Source organism: Castanea sativa, chromosome 4 (genome assembly GCF_040712315.1).
Source record: "Castanea sativa cultivar Marrone di Chiusa Pesio chromosome 4, ASM4071231v1".
NCBI lineage: Eukaryota > Viridiplantae > Streptophyta > Magnoliopsida > Fagales > Fagaceae > Castanea > Castanea sativa.
The window spans coordinates 37,168,970-37,180,215 of record NC_134016.1 but is presented as its reverse complement, the minus strand read 5'-3'; the positions used below and the strand labels follow the sequence as shown (position 1 = coordinate 37,180,215).

Below are 11,246 nucleotides of genomic sequence, written 5' to 3'. Positions count from 1 at the left end.
GATGTTACACATTTTAGGCCTATTAGTCTATGTAATGTAATTTATAAAGTCATTTCAAAACTCTTAGTCAATAGACTTAAGCCTATTATGGATAGCATCATAACCCCTTTCCAAAATATTTTCATTCAAGGAAGAAACATTATTAACAACATCCGCATTGCTCATGTGATCCTAGATGCCATTAGGAAGAAAAAGGGTAGGAAAAACTGTTTTGGTACTCTAAAGATAGACATGAGCAAGGCTTATGATAGGGTTAATTGAAACTTCCTAAAAGTCGTCCTTCTTGTCATGAAATTTGATGCTAAATGGGTAAATTGAATAATGGAGTGTGTCAATTCTGTACATTACACTCTTCTAGTCAATGGCAGCTTAACAAAGTCTTTCAAACCTGCTAGAAGCCTTAGGCAAGGAGACCCTCTATCTCCATACATTTTCCTATTGTGTGCAAATGTGTTGTCAATAGCAATTTTACAAGCAGAACACACAAATCTAATCAAAGAAGTCAAAATTGGTAGGTATGGGAGTACTTTCACTCACTTGCTCTTTGCTGATGACTCCCTTCTCTTCTTCAAAAAAGATAATAAGTCTCTTGAAAATTTGCAGAAAACTCTAGATTGGTATTGCTCCTTATCAAGACAATACATAAATCTAGCAAACTTAGACATATATTGTTCTCCTAACATGCCTCTAGAAGATCAGGAGTCTCTAGCTAGGTCACTTCATGTAAACCTTGTTCCTAAACCTAGTAAATACCTTTGTCTATACGTCAAATTAAGAGGCAACAGTGTTGTTGATTTTCAGTTCCTAGTTGAAAAACTAAATGCCAAACTTTTGAAGGGTGGAAGGCAACATTGTTATCCCAAGTAGGTAGATCAACCCTTATCTCCTCTGTTCTACAAGCCCTACCTTTGTACGCTTTTTCATGCTTCAAGGTTCCTGAAGCTACTTGTAAAAAAATGGACTCTATTGTAAGATCCTTCTAGTGGGGTCATGAGAATGGTGAAAGGAAGATGCACTGGCTTAGTTGGGAAAAAATCTGCCAACCTAGGAATAGAGAAGGACTTGGTTTCAAGAAATTCAACATTATGAACCAAGCCATGTTGGCTAAACAGTATTGGAAGATTAACAACAACCCAAATTCTCTGCTTGCTAGAACTTTAAAAGCTAAATTCTATCATAGCTGTTCCTTACAGGAATGCATACCTAAACAACATCATCCTTGGTTTTGGAGAAGCATCATTAAACAAGAAAACCCTAAGCTTAGAGAAGGGAGATGGTGGGTTGGTAAAGGACATGACATTCCTTTGACACACCAAGATTGGTTCAAATGTTCACCTCAAAACCTGAATAGGTTCGGGCTCCTCAATGGTACTGTAGCTGATTTTATTGATCAAAGTACCAACAACTAAAAACCTGATTTGATCCGAACCCTATATCCCTACCCTCAATGGTCTGATATTTTGAACATTTCTCTATCTAAGACTGGTGCTGTTAATAATAAGTTGAATTGGAAACATTCTAGCACAAGTGAGTTCAATGTCAAGACAGATTACAAGTTACTATCTGAAGACTTTTATCTTTCTACCCAAAGCTTATCAAGATCAGTGCCTAACCAAGAGGGTTTTTGGAACAAAATCTGGAAGGTTAAAGTGCCCCAAAGAATCTGCAATTTTGTTTGGAGATTGATGCATGATAGCCTACCAACAATGCTCATCTTAAAAAATAGGAGTATACCAGTCCAAAGTAACTGTCACTTATGTGATGCAGATGAAGAATCCACCTCACATTTATTTATGCAATGCCCTTTTGCTAGAGCTTGTTGGCATGGTTCAACACTAGCTATTCATTCCTCGGATTTCCGAAATATTTCAGTGCAGCAATTGGTTAAAGGTCTACTAAGTAGGTACAATTTTATGGATGATGAAGCTATGGGATACTTGCAAGGGATTTTCACTACTCTATGGGCAATATGGAAGCACAAGAACCTGGTTATCCATGAAGGTAAAATACCAAATCCAATGGAAGTGGTTTTAATTACTCAAAACTTGTCTTGCAGGTATAAAGAAGCCTATACTAGCATTCCAGTCAACAGCAGACAGTGCAGAAGACCAACCCTAGAGCCAACCTCAGATGCAAGACAATGCCCATTGATCATCAAAATTGAAGGGGTAAGGAGGAAAAAAGCTAGGAGAAGTGCTTATGCTCTTGAGGCAAATAATGTACAGGGAGATATCATGTTTTGGGGGTTGCTAGCAGCACGGCAAAAACAGCTTATAGGGCCACACTGGAAGCTATTGTGGAGGCTGCTCTCAAAGCCAATCTCTATGGTTTCCAACGCATTTTGATTCTGAGTAATTGCAGAAGGTTTACCCAAGTTTTGAATAGGAAGATAGTTCCTGGCTGTCAAGAAAAGACCTTTTTGGCTTATATAAGTCACTTACAGATGGGTGGTTTAATTGCTATAGTGTATGTAGAGAGGGAAAATTTCTGACCTATCATAAGCTGACACATCATACTACCAAGTCCACAAAATACAACCAATTACAAAGCGCCACGTACTGCTGCTAGGTTTTGCCATCACTATTCAGAAAACCAATAGAAATTTGCCAAGTGTCATTGAAATAAAGGCATGAAACGCATCAGCATGCGTAGGCGGCAGCCCTGCACGTGTAAGCGATGACACAAGCGATCCAGCATGTGTAAGCGATGATATAAGCAGACCACAGGCTGTGACATGTGTCACCAATCAGACTCCGCCATGTGTCGCTCACCCACCCCTAAACTCCTATAAATAGAAGCCTTCCTAAGACATTTAGACAGACAGATGAAGATATCTTGAGTTCAGAAATACAGAAGCTCTGCCGGAATCAAACCCCAAAGCCTCTAGGAATTTCAAGAACTTCAACCTCGAATACAGACAACATTCAAAGCAAAGTCGTCCAAACTACTTGTCTAGATCTCAAAGGTCACTGGAATCAAGCTCAAAAGCCTCCAGAAACCTCAACAAACCACAAATTGGTGAAGCTCTACGGATTCAAGCCTCCAAAGCCCCGAAGAACTTCCACCACAAAATTTCAAATACGAAGAACAATCGAAGAGGAATCATCCAAATCATATTCCTAAATCTCAAAGTTCACTGGAATCAAGCTCAAAAGCCTCCAGGAACCTCAACACTCCATAAATCAACGAAACTCTACGGAATCAAGCCTCTAAAGCACCGAAGAACTTCCACCACAAACCTTCAAACACGAAGAACACGAAGAACGCGAAGAACAAAGAATTTCTAACAAGCTCATAACCAGAGATTCGTTATAATTCCGTTTCAAAGATCTTCAATCCATTCCTCAGCCAAATTGAAGGATATCTTGTGTTCAAATCAAAATCACATTACCACAATTCCAATCAACAAATCTTTCAAGGAGATCGAATCAGAGGATCACTCTTTTGTAATTACAGAGAATTGTACCACATATTCATCAATACAAATTCGCATTTGTGAAACTATTTTACTTGTTTGATTTATTTCGAACTAAAAAATTTAGTCGTCTACAATGTACTTTAATCCCTAAAGTAGTTGTGGAGCAGGTTTTGTTTGTAGCTTATAAGGCCACAAGATTGCCTATGCATCAACACTGGCATAACTCCTATCTTTTGTAGTGTGTATATCACTGACGTTCTCCCTTTAATGGTATAAAAAAATAATAATAATAAAATAAAACCCAAAATTCCAACATCTATAAACTAGAATATTTGCAACAATACAAATATTACCATGAAGCCTAATGGCGCCATAATATACTGGAGCCTGATCAATCCAAATTTTGACCTCGTTATGCCAACTTAAAGAGACTCATGAGGCAATTCAATTGGTTCACATAATAACAAATCTGGTTATTATACACACACGCGAACTCCAATAACCACCTACTTCTCTATTGGATGTTATAAAAAAATTAAAAAAAAAAAAATACTGTATCTATTTAAATATCAAGATCTATCAAAGAAACTTGTTCTCTATTAAGTGTAAGGAGTAATGGTACACTCTTCACATGATAGATAGTGGTTATAGAGATAACGTAAATTTAAGCCGAACTTAATTTGAGTCTCATGTCTCTAATGCAATAGTTATACGGTACTAAAAGTAAACATTTTTCATCATTTTAACAAATCTAATACACTGAAGCTTTAGACCCAATCTTTGCTCATTTACCTTTAACATAAGGCTTGGATCCAGTGACATTGACCCATTGAAATCATAACATGTGTCATGATTCATCTTTTGAACGAGCACTCAGTTAACAATTGTGAGAGGGATGAATATAGGAGGCGGCTGAAAGAGAGGATTGTTTTTCCTATTTGTTCAACGAGATAATGGGTTGCAAGTTTAGGCCATCAAAGCCCACTTACTTATTTCTTTACGTAGGGCTACTATGCCTAAAAAACTTCTCACCCATATCTAAGCTTTTTGAGCCCAACATTTACTCAAGCAAAAAGACAATGAGCTAAAAAAAATAGTGTCATGCTCTTAGAAAAGTTTTTATACTACATTTATAGGCAATTAGAAAAATTGTCAAAATATTAATTACTATTTTTTTTTTTAACTATTTTTTTTATAAAAACTTTTTTTTTAAATAATTAACTAAAGGCATTTGTTAACTTTTTCCAAAAATAAATCTTTATAAGAATTTCCTCTTTTTATTTCATGCCAATACGTACTAGGCTTCCTAAATCTTCCAGGAAAAAAAAAATAATAATTCCTCTTCTTGAATGAAGGGTGTTCATGGAAATTTGGACCCACAAAAAGAAATTTGAAGGGGAAAAGATGATGATTAGTGGGGTGGGTGCATGGTCTTCTCAATGAGAAGAAAAGGTTAACAGGCAAATCTGTAATGGGGACCATAACCCCAAATGCTTAGCCTATCATAGGAACCTCAATTATCTGACACATAAATCTAAAGGATGGACTTCTAGTCGTGCCATGGATTGATTGATGGGCATTTGGGCCTTCCACCACACAATATTATTAAGGAAAAGATGCTATGTGCCTACTGCTACAATGCCAAAACTGAGTTTAAACCAGAGGAAAAATGGCTTAAGTACAATATTTTTATTAAAAAAATTATAAGAAAAAAAAAAGTAATTGAATTTTTTTTACAATTTTTTATACTTTTCATAAAAGTTGTACCATAACTTTTCTAAATGACCTATTAACAAATTTTCTTAGCACTTAGTAACCGATCCTTAAACCCTTTTTTTTTTTTTAGAGTTTCAACTTATAATGTCCACTCTTGATGATAGATATTTATTATCAGCCTAAGACACCAACTAATACAACATCAACACTAATTTATTTTTGTTTTAGGCTAAAATGTGGACCTAGCTTGTTCAAGGAACAAAGGAGCTTCATTTTTTTTTTTTTCCCCTTTGGAGGGCAAATGAGCTTCTTAAGTATTCCACACATTCCTTCTCAAAAATAAAAAATAAAAAGTATTCCAAACTTTCCAAATGTTTGGTCCTTTATTCCATTTTGGGAAGTCTCAAAATAAAGTAGACTTTTTAAAATTAATAAATAAAATTTTTTATCTTACTTCTTTACTTTTTTTTTTTTTTTGTTTTGAGAAAGTACTTCTTTACTTTATTTAAAAATTTAATGTCATTCTTTTTCTATATTTTAAATTTATGAGGGTATGTTTGAAAATTTGTACATTTTTAAATAAAGACAATATAATATAGTAAACGGAATTCCCTTAAAAAGTTGAATTTTCTAAATAAATAAAAAACCACGATTTTGAAACAGAGGAAGTACTATTTATTAAAAAAAAAAAAAACCTACACCTTAGCTGCTTTGTCATTGTAAAACCAAATATGGCCACTAGCAATTGTAATTCTATATGGGTATATGGTTTCTGCGATGTGCTAAGTGCCAAAATTGTTGAGAAATATTGTAATTCTCCCCCGGTGATTGAATTTTTCTAGAGAACTTGGAAATGGGTTGGGTCAATCAAGTTTTGATTGATCTAGTCGTGCGTTGGGTTATAATTTTATTGGATTAAAATGAATTGTTGTTCCTCTGTATTTTTCACATACCAAAAAAAGAATTGACTTATCTCTTTCAATACAATTTGAGAGATGCTACATCCACAACATTTTTAAAATATTTTCACAACAAATCATAAGTGGTTAATTGTAATTGGTTCAAATTTGAACTTAACACTAAGATTACTTTTTTGCCCTAGCAATAACAACCAATAACAACCTACCACTTAAGATTTGTTATAAAAATGTTGTGAATATATCATTTCTCATACAATTTATATAATGAAGTTAAATTGCGTATAAAACAAGTGTGAATTTGGATTAGATTTTTAATGAAAGCTTATTTGCTTATCTGATGAGCTCATCTGATAAAAGTTGGCAAATTTATCGTTATATTAAAAGAATTTAAGGTTGTTAAAAACGTTGTGTATCAGAAAATAAGCTAAAAAGTTAAAAGGAGACAAAAAAAATTCAAACTCAAACTCATGAAAGATAAGGTAAAGAAGCTTCACTCTATTAGTGCCCGAGTTGGAGCAAACAACGGTGATGGTTGATGTTGTTGCCAAGTTACTATTTTATTTTATATGGTGTGACTGGGATTGTGACTAAGATAAATAGGAACACATGTTATAATATTATTGAACGGATACAATCCTTCGAGAGAATCGTATAATTTCCCATTCTCACGTATTAGAGCCTATTTATAGGCTTTTGAAAATTTCTTTTCCAATAAAGAATATTCTAAGGGAAATAAATCGCTAAAATCTAAGATAATCACACAAAAAATTAACCCACATATGTTATCTTATATCAGATCCCTCCATTTAGCTGAAACCCATCCTTAAGTTTTTTACTAGAAACTGAAATCTTCAGTTAATAGATACTTTAACTGTCAACAAATTTTCAATTGCGTCCTCAATTAAATTATGAATTGAATACCCAATATTACTCTGACAAAAATCTTCAACTAATCCACAACATTAGTCAGGAAAGAATTGAAGAAGAAAAAAATCAAAATTATCTACACTTAGAAAATCAATGGATTTTGACACCTTGATTCCCAATAAATCAATAAGATCCTTGGGCTCAAAGGTTATAAGCTCAATGTAATATTTGACTTGCATCAAATCTATAAAAAAAAAATTATCAAAAATGTCCACATTATGATTTTCAATAGTATCTTATTTTAACTCCTTATTTTTCTCACTTCAAAAAAAAAATCCTTATTTTTTCTCCATTGCCTCCTTAATTAGTTCTTCATTAATCTCAGGTTCATCTCTTAATTTCTCGGGACAAAGTCACCTTAATATCGGATTCATAGACTTTGAAAAAAATAGTCTATTGGCTGACTTAAGGTACTTTTACGGTTGAAAGATTATCCATAATGGTCAAATTATTACCTAAACTAGGATAGGAGACCTCGCATTTTCTTATTCCTAGACTAGTGATAATATCAATTAGACACATAGTTGTAAATAATCATAGTTAAAGTCATATGATGGCTGTCGAGTAAACTCATCCTTCCAAGAATGAGATCTCGTTTGGGGTTGGTTGGAAATACAATGTCGAAAAAAATAATGAAGGTTTTAAACTTCCACTCAACAAAATAAAATTCAAACTAGACTTTGAGAAATTGGAAGATAAACAACTTAAAGAAGTTGAAGTTAATCAAGATAAGTTTGAAGCGTGTAGGTGCCATTTTTGACATAATGTGGACATTTTTTTAAATCCCATATTAAGAGGCAACATGGATATTTTTTGCTTAAGAGATAAAAAGAAGTTGGCTGACCAATAGACTATTGATGAAGGATTTGAATCTCATATTACAGTGACTTAAAAGGTTGGAAGTTAGATTATTTAAAATAAAATTGAAACAAAAAGTAACGCGGGACTTGCAAACAATACATAAAATAAGAAGAAGAAAAAAAGCAACTTATAATCACTTCTCTAACTCATATTGATGTTATATCAGCAATTCTCACAAATGTAAGATCCGCGAAAATTAAGATTTTCTAGTACTTTATGAGAATCATTATGCTTGAAAATATTATCAAATGAACACAAATTATTGAAAAATAATAATTATTATGCTCAATTGGATTAATTAAATGGAATTCAAGATTTTTATTTTTGGCATATGGGGATCTTCATTTATAGGAAACCATAAAGTGAGATTTTTGGTTTAATCTGGCCAATGACCATGACCCATAAATTGCCCCAAGTGGGCCCAAAATATGAGGGCAGTTCATGGTCGGGCCCATATGGACCCACAAAAAGAAACTTGAAAGGGAAAAGATTATGATTAGTGGGGTGGGTGTATGGTCCTCTCAATGAGAAGAAAGGGGGGTTATAGGCAAATCTGTACTGGGGTCATAACCCAAAAGCTTAGCCCACCATAAGAACCTCAATTATCTGACACATAAAGCTAAAAGATGGACTTAGAGTGGTGGCATGTATTGATTGATGGGCATTTGGGCCTTCAACCACCCAATATAATGAAGTAGAAGATGCTATCTGTCTACAACTACAAAGCAAAATATGCTTTTAACTAACATAAATAATGTGAACACTATTCTTTTTTAGCTGAAATGTGGACCTTAGTTTGTCCAAGGGACAAAGGAGTTCTTATTGGAATTAAAGCAAAAAACAGAATAAATTAGAAACAAAAGATGTTTTTCACTTTATCATTTTTATAACTATACATTTTTTTTTTGTTGAGGGCATCATCATACATATTGTTAGACTTATAGGCTGATAAGAATAGGCATGCCCCTCTTGTGCATGAGTAGTCCTCACAAATTTGTGGTTTGCTAATTATGTTGGAAATTGGAATTAGTCTCTTCTTCCTCTTATTTTTGGATCAGACCTAAGTGGGATATTCTTTTTGTTGAGAGCAAAAAAAGGTTGTGTATGAGCTAATTATTGGAACCTATAAACCCCAACCTCCCACCTCTCCAGCTCTATATGGGGTTCTTCTTTTCTTGGTAAAAAACTAAACCTTATTAAAATATTTCTTTTTTTTTTCTTTTTTTTTTTTTTTTGAGAAAAGAGGCTAAGAGAAAATTAGTTCTATAAATTCTTCTCAAAAAAAGGAAAAAAAAAGTTCTATTACGACCTTAGCCTTCCAGCCCAAAAGTAGTAAATTCTCTATGCTTGATTTGTTAGGAACTTTTATCCAAATATATGTGTGTGTTAGAAATTAACATAAATGGAAAGAGTATGGATGGATTACACTCTCACCCGTAACTATTAGGTCATGTACAATGTACTTTTTAAATTATAAAATCAACCAATGTCTTCATTGGAAATAAGCAAACAATCCCCCGCTGTCCATTTTGCTGTCAAGAACCAATTGAATCATTTGATATCTTTTATATTCCATATTAAAATGACTAAAATACCCTCTCTCGATTGAGGAGAAGAATTGCAAATGACCTAGGCCTCAAGACCCCTATTATTTAAAAAGTCCCCCTTTTTTTTTTAAAGCCCCAAATACTAATATAGGCCTAAAGACCCCTATATATTGTAAAAACCCAATCCAATTGGTCCAATAAAAAACCAATCCAATTGTAATTTTAATTTTTTTCTAAAAAAATAGGAGAAAATGGGCTTTTGCCCTTTTCAAAACAATCCAGCATTTTGCCTCATTTTCCAAACTAATTAGGGAAATGCTTCTCTTTTGAAACTTGATTTTCTCAAAATCGAGCTAAGCCTGTTAAGGACATATTTTATGTAGTTGGCTAATCCTTTGATAAAACCCATTTTACTTGTATTTGAATTGATTTAGGATGTGTTTAATACTTTAAAGAACATGTTGTTCAAGTCTAATATGAAAGCCATGAAGATTGGACCAAGAAATAAGTGAAGAAAAAGTGTTTACTAAAGTTGAACGGTAGTTGGACACCTGTGGATAGCTGCTTGACACCTGCTCAACAAATAGCTATCTATCGAGATTTAATGAATGAAGCTTGACAGCTGCTCGATCGATCGAGGATCTATCGAGGTTACGGGAATTCAGATTTTCAGATCTAATTATTGGGCTAGGCTTTTGTATTTGTGTAAGGTTTCTTTTCTCACAACTCTAGACATATATAATGCTTATTTTAGAGGTCGTCATATAAGAGAATACAAGGAGAACATATGCAAAAGGTGACCGAAGTCTTATTCTCTCAAAAAGAAGCTACTGAGTCTTTGCGCCTTAGGGTTTTGTAACCAAGTGCTTCTTGATCTTCATTGTTAATGAAGTGAAGAACTTTGTAGCCAACATTTTTCTTTCTAAAGTTGGTGAGTGAGTCACGTACTGGGATTCGTGTAAAGGAGTTGGTCACATACTGGGATCCGTGCATCAAAGGGTGGCATTCATATATTGAAGAATTTAGAGGTTCTGAAACGGTAGAAGGTTTCTGCTATGAGTTCATCTACGAAGATTTTAGAGTTTAAGGACAAAGGTTTTGTACTAGATCTGAAACTTCTCTTTACTAGAGTGGATTACTTTTCGGGAAGATTTCCCTTCAGGTTTTTTACTGTGAAACTGGTTGGTTTCATTGGGTTTCTAGGGTCATTATATCTTGTCTTATTTACTTTTCCGTTACATTTATTTGTGACATTATATTGATGTTTGTTTATTTTAACAAGTTTTATTCATAATAAATCTAATTAACAACTTGGATTTAAAACTTGTTAATTTCATCAACCGGGGTCTAAATTTCTTAACAAGTGGTATCAGAGCGGGTACACTTTAATTGGATTAATTTTCTGAGTGTGATTCTTGACCCCCGTTGTCATGGAAACTTTTGGAAAGTTATTAAAAGTCTTGAGCTTTTTAACTCAATTTTAGGAGAATTTTAATTCTTCTATGTCCTTTATTAAACATACTAGGACACGTGTCTTTTCATCTTCACGGCTAAAGACTCGTGCTGTGTGGGTGTGGGTGAGAAAGGAGCCTAAGACTTAATTGTCTTTTCTATTTGTCCTCTACTTTAATTCTTTCTATCTAAAGTATGACTCTCTTAGCTTGATTTCTTATCTGCTCTTGGAATCATGCTTTCATGCATCTGCATCTTTCTATCATGCCTTCATGCATTTGCATCTTTCTTTCATGCTTTCATGTTGTTTGTCTGTTTTTGTTTGGTTGTTTAGTTTTTATTTTATTTTATTTTCAAACTAAAAAAAATCAGAAAATTACAAACACAGTGTGTGTTTGTGTACAT

At 33.7% G+C, this 11,246-nt stretch overlaps 1 protein-coding gene across 1 annotated transcript; it reads left to right on the top strand.

Moving 5' to 3' along the window:
- Nucleotides 1–321: 321 nt before the first annotated feature.
- LOC142632818 (uncharacterized) lies at nt 322–2,345 on the top strand. The gene is made up of 3 exons (XM_075807148.1): nt 322–863; nt 1,194–1,284; nt 1,482–2,345. The coding sequence occupies exons 1-3, from the start codon at nt 322–324 to the stop codon at nt 2,343–2,345; spliced, it is 1,497 nt and encodes a 498-aa protein (XP_075663263.1).
- Nucleotides 2,346–11,246: the final 8,901 nt, after the last annotated feature.

Excerpts from the sequence above, each read along its gene's own strand:
- LOC142632818 (XM_075807148.1), top strand. The coding sequence starts at position 322 with ATGGAGTGTGTCAATTCTGTACATTACACTCTTCTAGTCAATGGCAGC. Across the intron at positions 864-1,193 it reads AGGCAACATTGTTATCCCAA|GAATGCATACCTAAACAACA; the intron begins GTAGGTAGATCA and ends TGTTCCTTACAG. Across the intron at positions 1,285-1,481 it reads AGAAGGGAGATGGTGGGTTG|ACTGGTGCTGTTAATAATAA; the intron begins GTAAAGGACATG and ends TCTCTATCTAAG.